Source organism: Ursus maritimus, unplaced genomic scaffold, assembly GCF_017311325.1.
Source record: "Ursus maritimus isolate PB19 unplaced genomic scaffold, ASM1731132v1 scaffold_9, whole genome shotgun sequence".
Lineage (NCBI taxonomy): Eukaryota > Metazoa > Chordata > Mammalia > Carnivora > Ursidae > Ursus > Ursus maritimus.
In genome coordinates, this window is record NW_024427107.1 from 20,048,534 (window position 1) to 20,064,967 (window position 16,434).

The window sequence follows — 16,434 nt, forward strand, 5'->3', positions numbered from 1 at the left end:
TCCCCATGTTGCCATGAACACACTTCGCCCGTCCTGTGTTTTTCTTCCTATTCTCCTTCCATTTGTCCCGGTCTCTTGTCTCAGAACTCTCACCAAACATCCCCTTCGGTCCTCTCCAACCTTATTTGTCCCGCTACTACTATCTCCACACTCCTATCCCCAAGTGATTCCTATATGTCGGTTCTCATCTTGATAGTTTATGGCTGAAGACGAAGGCAGCAGAGAATTTGCCGTTTCTTTTGTTAATGCTACACTTGGGGAGCAGCCCGGAGTGCCGAGGTTGGTAGAATGTTCAGCATGAAGTGGGCTCTCACTCCACGTTATTCCAATTACAAAAAGGTTGCTTGATCCCCCGAAGACAACCAGAGGAGAAAAAGCAGTTAGGAATCCTCCTAACCGAAGCCTATTTTCGGGAGCTCTAATGAGACCCAATTAGAACCCTTCCTCCTGTTTTCTTATGTTTCATGTGAACAGTAAGAGCTAATACGTGAAGAAATCAGGCTAGCTGTGGCTTTTTGGACCATTGCACACTTCTCTTCTGCTCTGAATGCTTGCCTGGTTTGCATTACGATTTCCTTCCTTGCTGGAAAACTACACAGACTTTTTCCCTTTCTTTGGAAGAAGTGGGACCTGTTGGAAATGTGAGGCTCCAGGATTCAAATGCAATGGGCTTGGCTGTGGTGCTCTGTAGTGCATTTCTTGACAAGTCCTGAAAAGACTATTGAATTCTAGCCTGTGCTTTTTTTCTACAGTATTTGGCTGTGTTTCAGCAGCAGTGTTTGGCTGGATAGAGTAATCGAAGTCGTTTTTTTCTTCCTCGGCAATCTTATGTTACAATTTCATCCTTTGCGGTCAAAATGGGATATTTTACTCTATGCAAATGCTTTTGAGTGCAATAGAATCATTGCTCTTTCAGAAGCAAACAATCTATCTTTTAATATTACATGTAAACAGGTAAAAATATAAACTGGCAGAGCTATCCTGATAGAAAAACTGGCAGGTGTTTGGTGACTTTGCTAGAGGATATCAAGTTACAATGAAGTTTTTTTTTTGTTTTTTTTTGTTTGTTTGTTTGTTTTTTAAATTAAAGACAGGCATTTTGGAGGGACTTTTACTTAGCAGGAAAAAAATGGTTTTCCTCTTTCGTTTCCTATGATGAAAACACTGTAACTAGTAACCTCTGCACTGTCACACGCACTGTGCATACGCGGTGGGTTGGGGTTTTGATGCCCTGTGTAACGGGCTCTTGTTCCCTGGTAATCTTCAAAAGGCTGCTGGCCTTTGAATTTGCTCCATATCTAAAATTCTAGCTTTAATTATCAGATTAGCCTGCATTTTTTTTTTCTTTGTAAGGAGAGGAGAAGCTGAAATGTGTTTTATTATTCTGCAAAGTGCTTGAGATGGTAGGATCCCAAATGTTTAATTTTGTTCTGGAAATGAGAGCTGTCAAATTATCGACTCCTTCCAGCCGATGGAGGGAAATTAATAAATCAGGGGAACAGAGTCACTGAGTGACATGACATAAATGGGCGTTCGTGGTGTGGGGCTCTCTGCTAAACAATGCTGGAATTGTGCCTTCCAGGGTCCCTGCAAGTCATGAACAAAACAAGAAAGATTATGGAGCACGGGGGGGCCACCTTCACCAACGCTTTCGTGACCACCCCCATGTGCTGCCCCTCCCGGTCCTCCATGCTCACCGGGAAGTATGTGCACAACCACAACGTCTACACCAACAATGAGAACTGCTCCTCACCTTCGTGGCAGGCGATGCACGAACCTCGGACTTTTGCTGTATATCTTAACAACACTGGCTACAGAACAGGTAAAGGTGGGCTCGATAGCCAATGAACCTCTGGTGGTCCTTCTTAGAAACAGGAAAATGCCTGTGTAATGAAATACATAAAGTTCCAATAAATGGAAGTAATGGAGGCTTTTCTCTTCTCTATCAGTATCCTCCCCATCCCATCCTTTTCTACGCTGAAGAACGTACCCATGCGAGATCCCTTAGAAAAAAGTGATTCTCAATGGGCACATTATGAAAATGCTATATTCATCAGAGCACCCAATGATTGGAATTTTTCTAAGAGGATCCACAAAAGAAGAGGTTTCACCCCCATTTACTTGCCAACCTCAACCTCCCAGATCTCAGGGGATCCTGGGTACAGCTTGAGGCTTGTCTTAGGTGTCGGTAAATTCCTGCTGACTGTTGCCATGAGAAATCATCAAATGTTTTGGAGCTGCTTAGCATCTACTCCAAGGTCTGGGACACAATAGGTGATCAAAATGATTTTTTGAATTAATAAATAACCGAATGAAGAAACCAGTGGGGTGTACCTTATTGATTCATTTACTCATTCATTCCTAATTGATAGAATTCGGAGTTTCTTCAGCTCAGGTTGTAGTTATTTTTACGTCCCAGATGGTCACGCCCATCTTGCAAGAAGGGAAGGCATCCCCAATCCTACGTAGGGCAAGAAGAGGTTTCTGGTTAGTTGGTCTTTTGAAAATTGGGGTTCTCTTTCAAGAGAAGTCATAAATGTCATGCCAGTCTTTCTAAGAAAGAAGCAAGGCTCCTTCTGATAAGGTTAGCCCCCAAAGCCTTTGAATAAAGGCCTAGAGAATTCTCAGCACGTCAATGCTCTCCTTGGGTTTTCTGAACGCTTCTTCATGAAAGGCAACAAGGATGTTTATAGAAGAGCTGCAGAGCAAAAACAGGTTTTTTCAGAGCCACCTAGACTTATAAGATTTAAAGATATCATCATTAAAGCTCGTTGGAAATGATTTTTAGGTCTGCAGATTCTCTGTTCTGAAGATTTAAAAGTAAAGGGTTTCCGACAAATGTATTCTCTTAAATACCTTTAGAAAATGAAATGAATCTTTCCCACTGGACTTGAAAAATATGAGGCCATTTGCTTCTTTGCAGAGCATTCTGTGGGCACTTAATACTTGTTATTTATGGATAAAAACATTGATTTTGACTATGATAGTATTGTCATTCGCAAGCATCTCAAGATCTCCATTCAGAAGGGCAGCTCCTCCCATTACTCTCAAGGGTGTTTGCTTATGCTTTGGAAAGAAACTGGGTTACTCAGAGTGCCTTATCCTAAGTGTGTTTTCTCACGTAAGTGATTTAAATTTATGGCACCTTTCATCTGAGAGCTCTAAGGCACTTCACAAATCCATCAACCATCCCTGTAGGGTTTGGAGACAGCAAATGTACTTGGCTCTGTTTTATAACTAAGGTGGGGATTTCAAATATTGTGTGACCAGCTCAGAAGCAAAATCAGAAATGTTCCCCTAATGCCTGGTTCCTGATTTTAACCACCACATTATGTTTTGTTCACAAGAAGCATCATGTGAAATCGATGCCTTTCGATTCCCAGGCTCCCTATAATTTAAAACCTAGTAGCAGATATAGAGCTTGAAAGGTCGGTACTCTCCCCATATCCAGAGTGATATGGATGATGTCTGTCATAAGAAATAGAGACGCAGGGTGACACAGAGAATCCTGCCAAGACTAGAGCGGTCCACTAGGTTTTGCTAATTTGTTTCAGGGCAAGTCAAGAAAAAGCAAGAAGATGAATGAGTTCTGAAGAAATCGTGTACAGCAATGTGACCCTAGTTGACAATATCGTATTGTGCACTTGAAATTTGCTAAGAGGGTAGATCTTTGCTGTTGTCACCATAAAAGAAAAAGAAAAAAAAAAAAAAAGGAACATAGTAGAGGTATGAGGTGATGGATATATTGGTTGGCTTGATGGTGGTGAATATTTCACAATGTTTATGTATTTCGGGCCATCAGGTTGTACACCTTAAATATATTACAATTTTGTTTAAGATTTTATTTATTTATTTGAGAGTGACAGAAAGAGAGCACGCGCAAATGGGGGGAGAGAGAGGGACAAGTAGACTCCCCAGGGCTTGATCCTGTGACCCTGAGATCATGACCTGAGCCGAAACCAAGAGTCGGTCGCTTAACAAACTGAGCCACCCAGGCGCCCCAAATATATTACAATTTTTGATTGTCAGTAATACCACAATAAAACTAGGGAGAAAAAAGAAAGAGGGAAAAGACAGAAATTAGTATCTGTTGCTTACCTATCGCAGCGAGCACGTTAGCTAAATTGTCTCACTTAATTCTTCCGGCAACCTTGAAAGAAAGGATTTGCCTGTGTTACCAAAGACGAAACAGAGACTCAGGGGAGTTGTCTCAGGTCCGAGGCTAACCAGTGGTAGGATGGATCCACACATTGGACTCCAGACTCTCTCCTTTTTCCATCATCTTGTTTCGTCACATACGTCTCTGTCCCGCCTCATCCCAGAGTGCCTTCAGAGACACATAAAACATAACAGGGTACAGCACGGTAAGGACCCTGGTAAATGGAAATGAAGAGTCGTACCGTAAAAGTCAAGGCAAAGCTTGATGTACAAAGTGCACACCATGGAGTTGTGGAGATGGGGTGCTTGTGTGGAACTAAGCTTCCTATTGGCAAAAGCAAAAATCGGAACGCCATCCATTGCAAAGTTTACTGGGTCACCAGGATAGACATAAATGGGTTGCTTCTAAGAAGCATAGTGTATCCTGGTACTTGGTTCAATTAGACTGTGCTGTATCTACCCTACAATGGATATAAGAGCTTGGATAAAACAGAGAGAATTTAGTTCAAGTCCCTTATTTTCAGGTGAGCACATTTACGCCAGGATCAAAAGTGACACATCAGATGTTCCGATGCGGAGAGCAGGTGTCAGGACATTGGGCCTCGGGGTTCTTGCCAGTGCGCTGCCCTACCTGTACGGGTCAGGTTTCGAATGACGCTGTGCTCCACAAGGCTGCCTGATGACAACTGTCAGGCTCTTTGTGCAGCTCGGCTGCCTGCTTCAGTCAGTTGTCTTCTCCGGGGATAGAAGACGTGCTTCTGGAAACTAAGCCTGATTCCGAGGCCAACCTTCTTTCTGCCCATGGGTCTAGACACTTAGGTAATAATTGAATTTGCAGTGAGTCATCGTACCGAGGAAAAGGAATTCTTTAAAGGAAACAAGGACTTTTCTGAATAGTTAGAAATAGAAGGAGGATGATCTGCGCAGAAGAAAATAAATGTTGATGTGCTCCTTAGTGAATCAGACAAGAGTACAAACCAGAAGACGGGCATGGCAGTGATGGAGAGCTGTACAATGTAAATTTATCTTTGATGGGAAAATACTGAAGGTCTCAGGCAGTTAGGAGGCAAAGACGCCTTTGTGACAATAGTTTATTGATCTAACCAGGGACAGAGACCCATTTGAAAATACACAAATAAGCACATCAGGATGACAGGTATTTTCAGAAGTTAAGACAATTAGCGAAGAGGTATTAAACCAGCATAATTATTTATAAACCACTACACGAGAGGGGGAAAGGTCAATATACAAATATTTTATTGTTTTTCTAATAATGAATACATTATTTGGAATGCTTAGCTGAGAACATAAGAAAAATAATGCAAGAAACTGAAATATATGTCATACATAAATACTCATCTAGAGAAAAGCACAACGCAATAATCAGTTTCATGAAGAATAACTCCGAGAAGACAAATTACTAAGAGGCTGATTTTGGGAGGCATCCAGAATACGTGGATTTCAATGAACTGAATTGATCCAATATTATGTTTACCATCGTATGACATGATTTTTCTTTCTCAGAACTGAGGCTTATTTTTGGACTGGCTATAGCCTGAATTTTTTCTAACTTTACTCATGGAAAATATGACTCTCCAACAGCTTAAATGTTCAAACGGGGAAAATACAGCAACATGTCTATTGCATTTTATGTTCTGACAAGTGAAGTGGGAATGATATTGGATTATCTATCATAAAAATGAATATCCTGCCTGACTATCTGCTCAAAAAAAAAAAATTAGTGTGAATTTCTTGTGAGAATATAGACTTGAATGTAAAACCTGGCCTAAGTTTTAAGGTAAATCCACGTTTGAGAGATAGCATCACATGTCAGAAAAATCCCTGAATCGAGACTGAGGACAGCTGCAGCCACGTCCCATCTCTGCCTTTAATTTGTTTGGAGAACTTGCATAGGCTAGTTTTTCAACTCGTATTTGTAACGCAGAGATTAAACTAGAATGATTCCTTGAGTTTCTTTCCTGTCCAAAATTATACTGTAATTTTATTACAATCCCTATAATTTCTATATTGATTCATTTAAAGATTATCGTGTTCAAATTAGAATCAGAACACATGATACATAAAATCGCATGTGAATTAAATTTTAGTCATACTCATTTTACTTCATATCATATGGTCAGAAGGGGCAATATTTAATGGAGAGCTGCAGTAAATTCTTTTGTAAAACATTCTTTTATACCAAAATAATTTGGACAAAGGAATCAATTTTCTGATTTCATGTCTTTTTATTTTACAAATTGTATTTATGTTACTTACAGCAAATATAGATATATATATATTATCCTCCAACATGGGATTTTTCTAAAATGTAGAGTTGACTTAAAGTAAGATACACTAATATTCTTATTTTAATGAAGACCATAGTCTTACAGATTTTAGATAGTCACATGAGGTATAGCATACATTTGTTGAACTACACATGCCTGGAATTAGACTAAATGCTGGGATATGAAGAGATATAAAGTAAGATGCCTGTCTTCATTAGACTTACAGTCTAGTTGGGGAATTATAGTTTTAACTTGGTTCAAAATTATGTATATTGTTAGTTTGCTAGTTACTACCAGTAAAATCCTGTGACCCCAAGTCTATCAATGACATGGAGTAAAAGCTTAATTAGCGTATCATTTGCCACATTAAATAAAATTTAACTTCTCCACAGCATCAGAGATCTTTTGTATAGCTCCTATTGCTGACTGAAAGGCCTTTGCTTCAAAAGAGTTGAAGGGAGAATTTTAAAGTATTATGTAACAGATAGTCCTGGACAGAAGTAGCATGGCCGAAAGTCAACAGAAATTATGATCAGGTCTCTCTGATCTTTCTCCCTGTCACCTGACCCCTCTACCACCTTCTTAAACAGCCGTGAAGGCAAGTGTTTAATGGTGTCTCAGAGAAGAGAATGACACAGAGAGACAGGTAGATGGTGTGTTCGAGATATATTCCTGTAGTAGTAAATTGATTGAATTGCCAATGCCAAAGGATAAGAAAAACGTCATACTACACATAATAGAATGGCGTTATGGGCAAGAAAACGAAATTCACCTTAGGGAGGGACAAAGAGATTTAATACATCTGGAGGAAAATAATTAGAAGCCCAGATAATCAATTGCAGAGCGCTGCCAGGAAGCATAATGTTGAAAGAGGCCGGGGGTGATTACAAATGAGTCTCAATGTTACGAGGCAACAAGAAAGGCCAGAGTAACTTGAAGCCAGTAGCACTGGGGGTGCCGTGTGGTGACGCATGAGGTCCTGGTCTCTTGGAACGAGCGTGATGGGTGAGGGCACATCTGGAATCCTGAGTACATATTTTACACTCCATTAGTGCAAAGACACCGAAAACCTGAAGCCAGTAACAAGGACTATTAAGAGATTTGAAGGAACAGTTTATAAGGGGAGGATTAAGGGAGGGGTGACAGCCATGGCAATGGATAGAAAGCAGCACTAACCAACCAAACAAGGACAACGGTGAGGGAAGGGCAGGAATGACCTGTCATGGCTGCTCCCAGAGGAAAAAAAACAGAGAACAAAACTGAACGTAGCAGGCGAAAAAATCTAAAAACTAATTACGCAGGAAAATGTAAGCCAAATGGGAACGGGTTGCCACAAAAGGAGTCTGACTAGGGAGGAGAAAGAGGTAACCTCTCAAGAAATGTTTCAAATGCAGAGTGCAGAACTCAGACAAGATGTCCTCGTAGTGCAGAACGGTCCAGTACTTCAAATCAGGACCCAGCGTTGGGAGGGTGATGGCCACGGCGCTGCTGATAACAATACAAGCAGCCGCGCACTTAATAAGCCCTTGGTGGGTGCCAGGTGCTGTTTGAAGCGCTTTACGTACGTTTTAATCCATTGGATTCTCACAACAACCCTACCACTGTTCTTATGGTCATCCTCACGGCTTTACAGATGGAGAACTGGAGGCAGAGAGAGGCCAGGTGACTTGTCATGGACGCACCGCTAACAAAGGATTTAAACCCAGGCAGGCCGGCTCCGGGGTCTACATTCCAAACCACTGTACTCTTCTACTTCTTTTAAGATGAAAGGAGAGAAAAGTGGGAAAAAAACAAACCCTGGGGATGAGGAGCAGGCCGGAGGAAAGAGCCGAGCCTGAGGGTAGTAAGTGAGAAGTTCCCGAAAATAGTCCCCTTCTGAAGTCACGTTGACGAGGGGTGGCCCTCATCTGCTGCCTCTGACTCGAAGTCCTATGGCCTTTGGTCAGAAAGGAAAATCATCCTGTGGTTCTCTGCGAAAAGGTGGTTGGTCTCTGAAGACGAGCACCCCTCGTTAGAATTCCTACTGCACCTCGTCAGCTCAGAGGGAAATCCCAAGTCCTGTCTGACCTGAGATCCTCTGACGCTTTGTCTCACACCCATCAATCTGCTCTGGGGCCCCGGCAGGATAATCAAGCAGCGGGCGTTTGGCCAACTGACCACTTGGCTGATTTAGTCATTTGCAGACTCAACATATAACATTCATTCAACAAATAAACATTGCTATGTGTCTCAGACTTGAGTTAATTCTTTGAAGAAAATAAATCTCATCAGAAATAGCAACTTCAGCCCCTTAATAATCCCAGCGAAAACATCCGTCTAGAACTTTTAGAATCCCCAGAATACATGGAGGTCCATGAACCCCAGTGCAAGAAACAAAAACTATGAAGCCCCTATGCTCTGTACAAGGATGGGGAGCAGGGGGAGTACAGAGATGAGACAAAGGTAACGTTTGCCCTCAGAGCCTCACAGGCTAAGAGGGATTACCTTACATATGAGCATGACTATAGCACAAGGAAGGAAGGGAAGATGGCATTTGAGCCACAGAGACAAATCGCTGTGGGACTGGGCAAAGACTGGGATTGGCATGGCACCTGATCTGGCCTGATACACGACGGGGAGAAGAGGCAAATGGCACAGGCAAAGGCGAGAGGCAAAAACCAGAGCAAATGGAGAAAATGCATTCTCCGGAGAGACGGACAAATAACGGAGAAATGTGGGCTGGGGTTGGAAAGAGGGATTTTGTCCAGATCCAAAGGTGGCCTTGCATGACATGCTATCAAATGGAATTTGATTCTATCAAGTGAAATTTTGGGGTCCGTCCACAATTGCGACAACGAGGTGACGTCACCAGAGCTGGTCTTCAGGAAGGTGGCGCTGGGAGTGGAAAGACCTGGGAGGCTGGCTAAGGATGCTGGCAGGAGACTGTGAGCATTCACGAGGGGCGTTGAGTAATTGGAGAAAGAGGGGCAGGTTCGAGAGCTGTTATCCACGTAGAACCTTCAGGAAGTGGTGCCTGCTTAGCAAGGGTACCAAAAGAGCAGGTGAGTCAGGGAAGGCTCTGGAATGCTGAGCCTGGTCGACCAGGAAGATGATTATGACACTCGGAGAAGAAGAGAGGATCTGAGGAGAGAAGTAAACTGGGAAGGGAAAAGGATTCATTCCGTTCTGGACGATTGTATTAAGAGCGAGGAAAACATTCAGCTGGAGGTATCCTACCCGTAGCTGTGTATCAAGGATGAGGGCGAGCTAGCTAGCCCATCAAGACACAGGAATGATGTACCGTGGACGAGGTTGAGATCCAGAAATGTGTGCTCTGAGAACGATACCAGGAAAGTGCCTGATTCTGGGATCTGTTTTCATCTCCCCAGGGCCATCATCTGGGAACTATGTTTCTTCGGGCGTGTACCCGTGAAACCAGCTTACTGAAGATGCACGCTGGCTGTCACAGGGAAGGCGTCTGGCCAGCCATAGTTTCTCTCTAAAACCAGAGACGGCAGCCTTTTAAAAATCAGAAAAACTAAAGCTTGCATGCACGTGTGTATTACATGTGCATGTGTGTATAGGTGTGAGTGTGTGTGTACCCGACACACACATATACACACATACACCTGTGTATACATACATAAAAATTTCTCTACTCCTTCCTACTTAAGGGGAAGGCTACGCATATGGCTACCAGGGTGACCAAACATCTGGGTTACCCAGAATAGTGCTTGTTTATGCCTGCCTTCCTGGTGAAATTACAGCTATTAGAAATAGTACCCTCCTTGTCTTGCAGGCTGATTGAGTCCTGCAGTTTTGAGAGCTGGTTGGTTTTTAAAGAACCCCGTCAGAACAGTGCACGGGATATAACATTCTGCACTTTCCCCACAAATGAAAATGTGTGTGTGTTTAAACGAAACCTAAGAAACTGGTAACAGCTGCTTAGAAGTAGGATTTATCTCGGCATCATGCATGTAAACATGAGAATACCTTAACTATGGATCCCAGTTTGGCTTTTCTGTAATTGCAGGGTTAGAGTTATGCTGCCGGGGTATCAGAATAATTTTTGAATGTCATCTTGAAATAGAAATGTGGATTTTTAAGTACTAATGCCAAGGTAAAGGAAAAACACTTCCTAAATGTAATGCAGTTTGCTTATTTTCTCTGTATGAATCATAAATGTTGATACATTACCTGTAATTGAAGTGGTTAATGATTTATCAGCAAGGTGATCTGGTCAGACATTATACACAAACTTTGGGAGACTCCAGAATGCTTTATTGTCCTTGCAAAGCTCTCTTGTCTAACCTGAATTTACATTCCATGGTGGTAACATGGTGTATGTAGTGTGATTAGAGTAAGTGAACATATCAAAAAAGAAAAGGAAGGAAGGAAGGAAGGAAGGAAGGAAGGAAGGAAGGAAGGAAGGAGGGAGGGAGGGAGGGAGGAAGGAAAAGAGAGAAAGAAAAAGAAAGAAAAAAAGGGAAAATAATAGTACGCTCTTTCTCAAAAGTGTGCTGACAATACATTTTTGGCTACCCGTCTGATAATTACAAGGCATTTGACTTCAAGATCTAACCCATTTTGTTCCCAAAACCCCAACCTGCCCTACTCTCCCTCTTTGCCCTTCTCCTCTCATCATCTTTGGCAGAGGAACAAATCCAAATCCAAAGTTTCCCTCTGAAAGGATCGGTAAGCGCTGTCGCACCGTGGCCTTCCTTGGGCGGGACATGCCAACGTTACAAATGTGAAGTCCCTCCAGGGGCCTCATCAATGAGCAGTAGAGTGTCTGTGTCCCATGTACTTCTGTTAGATTCTGATTCTATGAAAATTTGTCATCTATGTAGTAATTCTGTGTCACCAGAATTTTTTATTACCAACAACAGACATACACGTTCAGAAAACACACATAACGTGAACACCGATGCCCTAAAATGTGTGTGATATAAAACCCCTCAGCATGTGCCCTAGAAATGGAGTTTACCCTGGTTCCTTGACTTGGAAAATTTGTACTCTGGTTATGCAAACACAAGGACAAGCTTTTCTACGGTGTTTTTATAATTTATAACTCTCAAATAGTAAGTTAGAGAACTTATTTTCTCACCAAGACTGAACTTTCAGCCTCGCAGTGTTGGGCAGAGAGAGCATTCCACATTTCCACTGGCTACCTCTCTGACAGTTACATCAGCGGAACAAAAGGGTCCATCTGCTTTCATCCCAGCAGAACCACAAGAGAGAGATGCACCCAGAGTCCCGTGATCATTATGGTGATTTTATTGTGCTATAATCCCCGTACGTGGGTGCTATGCTTATTTATTCAAAAGGAAAACGTATGTGTGTCTCTTTGTCAAAGAATCAGAGTATTACACTATTATTTTGGCGTCCACTGTTACCAAGGTTTACTTTTGTTTTACTGCCCCTTTTTCAAATCCTAATTTCATGCTTATGCATTTATGCATTTATTTGTGATTAATCATTTCATATGAGAAAATAATCCTTTTTTTCCCTTTGCAGCCTTTTTTGGAAAATACCTCAATGAATATAATGGCAGCTACATCCCTCCTGGGTGGCGAGAATGGCTTGGATTAATCAAGAATTCTCGTTTCTATAATTACACTGTTTGTCGCAATGGCATCAAAGAAAAGCATGGATTTGATTATGCAAAGGTAATTTTCAGGCACTTTTACCCTGCATCAATTTACTTTGTGCATAATGGGGAAAAGCCATTTTCAGTGAGTTAACTTATCCACGAGATTGGCTTTCTATGTTCTCACAATGTTAGAATGAGAAATTTTAAGGTAATTTTAAACTCCAGGCAAGAAAAAGACTTTCAAGGAACACTGACTTTGAATAGTGATTCTTTTTTCCCTCATTAGGATGAAAGGCAATCAGCCTTTGATGAAGTATCATCAAGAAAATCATAGATGCCTCCACTCGGTCTTGTGATTTTTTTTTTTTATGTTTCTACTCCCCAGAGGATTTGTCCACATAATCAAATGTTCATCTTATACCATCTTGCCTTTCACTGGCGTAAAAGTGCATTTCGTCTGTGCCTTCAGGTTTAGAGCAACAAGCACAATAATCGAAGGTCGGGAAACCACATTCTTTGCTTTTCCTCCTGCCTGACCCAGCATTGATGTGTGACAAGGACACCTGCCCCACGGCAGCGAGAGTCCACAAAAGTCACTGAGGCCATCAATCCTCGGATTTCCAAATCAGTTCATGGAAACTGAAATCGACACGTCCCTCTGTGTCTCTAACAAATGCATCCCAGATTAGACTTTTTAAAATTCACAAAGGTTTTGTGATTGCCGACCTAAAATAAAACAATTTTCAGATGACAAGAGTGAAGGGGAAAATATCTTCGAATTTAGCCTGCTAATTAGCCTGAAATATCCTCGTCCCTTCTAGCCAGGCCCAGCTCTTCCTCACTTATCTAAAAGAAGCTGACAATCTGCTCTAGCCAGCATAGATCATGACGAAAGAGCCATGGGTAGACATCAGAGAGGGAACTTGATTTAATTTTGGCACAGTGCTGCCTTCACGCGTGGCCCGATTTGAGCTCGAGGAACTTGGTAGGAGATAAGGTGTAAGTCTGGCTCTTTCGTCCCCTTCAGAAAACAATGAATGCAAATGAATTCATGAACTTTGCTAATAGGATTCCAGACTCATCAAAGTCGAGAGCTGGTGGGGACCTTGGAGGCAGATTTGAGCAATGTCCTACAAAGTGTGCTAATTGTCACCGCTATCATTTTTGATCTGTGGGGATGCTTTCATGCTCCTTGTTCAAGCTATTAACCTTTCTTTCCCTGTTGTCCTAAGGAGAGCAAAGTAATCAAGATTCCCTCCAAAGACTAAAATTAGCGTAACTTGCCCATTATCACAGCTGATTAAGTGTCAAAGACAACTGTGTCCAAAAAGAATATATGGCTTTTTTTTTTTTAGTGAGAGAAGGAATGAAACAGACACTCCCATGGAAGAAGGTGAGGGCCTGTGGAGTTGTCCTCACAATGACATGTGACACAGATTTCCTCCCTTGGGCACGGCTCTCGCAGCTGTGCTGGTCCTTGACTCTACATATGATTAGTCATGCCTGGGAGCCTCTGACACTGTGAATGCTGTCTGGGCACTTTCTGAATAACCTTTGGGCTGGAGCTCCAGGCCAACGATACCCGCTTAGAGGAAGCAGGTGGTTTAATTTAAGTTTTCATCGTTCCTTTTCATTCCATTTCTTCCTTCCCCCTTACAGAGTTCCATCAGTCCCTCGGACGGCAGCTTAAGTCATTTTATTAACAAGTTAGGCTCAAATCCCAGCAGCTGTATCATTTTAGTTGTGCAATTAACAGTATAATCTGCAGGAAATCAAATGCTCCCCATACTTAGTGTTTCAAGTGAATTAATTGATAAAATATTGCAGCTTTTCCCTGTGTACCCGGAATTTGGCCATGGCTTTCGTTAGCAATTATTGTGTAATTCCCACAGGTGAATTTTTAATTTAAAGAAAAGACCTTTTGTTTGTGCGTGCGTGCACGCGTGTTTGTGTGTGTGTGTTCTGCAACTGTGAATTTGTAGTGGGCGTGGGTGTTTCCTGCCCTTGAAGTAATTAAATTTTTTGTCAACGAATTACATCAATGAAACCTGAGAATGAAATATGTATCCGGTGTTTCATGGGCTCTAGCGTTTGGATTGCCAGATCTGATCATTATCTTGGGCAAACAGGACTGGACTTTTCTTTCCTAATTGCTAAGTTGTGCCTTACTTAAAGTAAAATTTTTGCACGTTACCAAGCTAGCCCCCCTAGAAAGTAACTGGCAACTGATTTTGTCTGTTACGGAAGGTATTTTGCTCCTTTGGGAAGTATCAACTTCCTTCCTGCTTTAGACCTTATCCCTTCATTCAGTGAGATGCTTCTGAAGAAAGCAGTATTCAAATGTGATCTGATGAATGTCACCTTTTGTAATTTTTGTTTTGTGTCAAATGTATGTTTCAGGACTACTTCACAGACTTAATCACTAACGAGAGCATTAATTACTTCAAAATGTCTAAGAGAATGTATCCCCATAGGCCCATTATGATGGTGATCAGCCATGCTGCGCCCCATGGCCCCGAGGACTCGGCCCCACAGTTTTCAAAACTGTACCCCAATGCTTCCCAACACATGTGAGTAATAACGTCATTCCGGNNNNACCTGCTGAACACAGGCCTTTCCTTTGCTCCCCACCTCTCTCCTCTCCCTCACCCCATCTCCTTCCACGCTGTGTCTCCAGAGGCAGGAACACCAGCTCCTGCCATGAGGCCACGGGGCAGGCTGGCCACGGGGCCTGGCATAAAGGACCTGGTCTAGGTGTGATTAGGAATCACATTTCCAACCTTTGTTAAGTAGCTAAATGGAAAGGAGGAGAAGCACATAGGGTGAGTGGGGGAAATTTGTATCAAGCGTTCCCTTCGGTTGTCTTAAATAATATTCCTGAGCACGATCTCATAAAAATAACAATCAAATGGTCTGCTCCTCGTAACAGCAGAGCGGCGCCCCCTGGTCGGCTTGTAGCAACATGGGTTTGTCTTCTAGGTGAATACCGGGGGCAGCTTTGCCGCAGCTGTGCAATTAGGATTGTTGCAGAAAGTAGCTTGCACGGGCTTGCCCGAGAGGCCTTCTCAGGTCACGGCTTTAGGATAACCTGATGTTTCTTTCTGAGAGGCAGGAGCCTTGGTAAGGAGGGGAGGGGAGGCTCAGGGAAGGGGGCTGATGGTGCAGGGGGCTGAGGCAGAGAGCAGAGAGCCCTGTTATGCCGGTAACTCTCACTAGCCAAGAGTGGAAAAGTCCAGACGCTTTGGCAGCAAGAACATGAATTTGCTTTTTACTCTATCGACTCGCTTCCTTCCCAATCACATGCAGCCTTCGCTACAGAGCAGCTGGCTCTGTGTTCTGCCGAAGGATCGGCCATCAGACAGATAGGGACCCAGGAATTCATGTTTCCTTCTCACTAACCCTCCAAAATTGGTTCTTAATCTGTTTATGCGTAAGTATCATCTCTTCTCATCCACACTGATCTCCCAGCCGCAATCCCAGACAGAAGGAAAATAGCGTAAATGTATTTATGAAAAGAGAGACATACCGAAGGCACTGTAGTTGCTGGTCGTTACATATCCCTGAAGAACCTTTCCTTATATTCTTATTCTTTTATCTTATAACTAATAAACTGATGGCTTTTGGCCAGTGGTATTCAGGTCATCTCCATCATATCGAGTGCTTTAGAAAGAAGGAAGGAGGTCAGAGCCGACTGAGGACAGGAACTAACAGTAAACATAAAAGCAGGACAGATACCCTGCTGAACACGCCCAGTAGGATGGAAGGATGGGAGCGTTTCAATGCATAAACTATTGTCAACAAAGAAAGCAGGTTGCCCCAGCACCTGGGGGTTGTGGTCTGGGTGAGCCGCTGTGTTCGGGAAAGAACGCTGTGGATGGCTATACAAGCTTCTGGAGGTCTACCTACATACAGCCATGCAACTAAATTCATGAGCCGAGCCCACGAGGGGCGAGGGGCTCTCCATGACAGATCACTTACAGATTTAGCAACATGCTGGTTCAGTGAAAGAGAACGTTCTTTGCAGTCTTCTCCCCTTCCCTGGGGCCCACCTTTCTCTTTCCTTTTGAATCAGAAAATCACTCTGCGTCGGTTCTCCTGTTGCCTGGGCAGATTCTCAGCCTAAGGTGGCTTTGCTACAACTGCAACCCTTACTGGTGTTTTCCCGAGCTTGAGGAGAAGGGACTGACAAAATGCGGTGTTTTATGGCTCCTTAGAAGTCAGCCTGCCTTTGAAGCTTCCAGGCAAGGTCCTGAGCCTATGGAAAAATCAGCCGCAGGTCAAGAGGTTCTGACAGCTCCGTGGCATGCACAGACAATCGCGGGAGGAGGGGGACCTGCAGACTTCTTGATAGGGCCTTCGTGACAGCTGAACGGCAGCATCTCTGAGCCCCGCAAGTAAAAGTTCTGTTTGATTCCA

General features: G+C 42.9%; 1 protein-coding gene across 4 annotated transcripts in view; it reads left to right on the plus strand.

Moving 5' to 3' along the window:
- SULF1 (sulfatase 1) overlaps window positions 1-16,434 on the plus strand; it is a 168,901-nt gene that overhangs the window by 102,212 nt on the left and 50,255 nt on the right. For all 4 annotated transcript variants that reach the window (XM_040625851.1, XM_040625852.1, XM_008710774.2 and 1 more), the window contains exons 5-7: window positions 1,583-1,822; window positions 11,943-12,094; window positions 14,419-14,588. In XM_040625851.1, coding sequence (XP_040481785.1) covers window positions 1,583-1,822; window positions 11,943-12,094; window positions 14,419-14,588 — 562 coding nt within the window. The remainder of the gene's footprint in view (window positions 1-1,582; window positions 1,823-11,942; window positions 12,095-14,418; window positions 14,589-16,434) is intronic.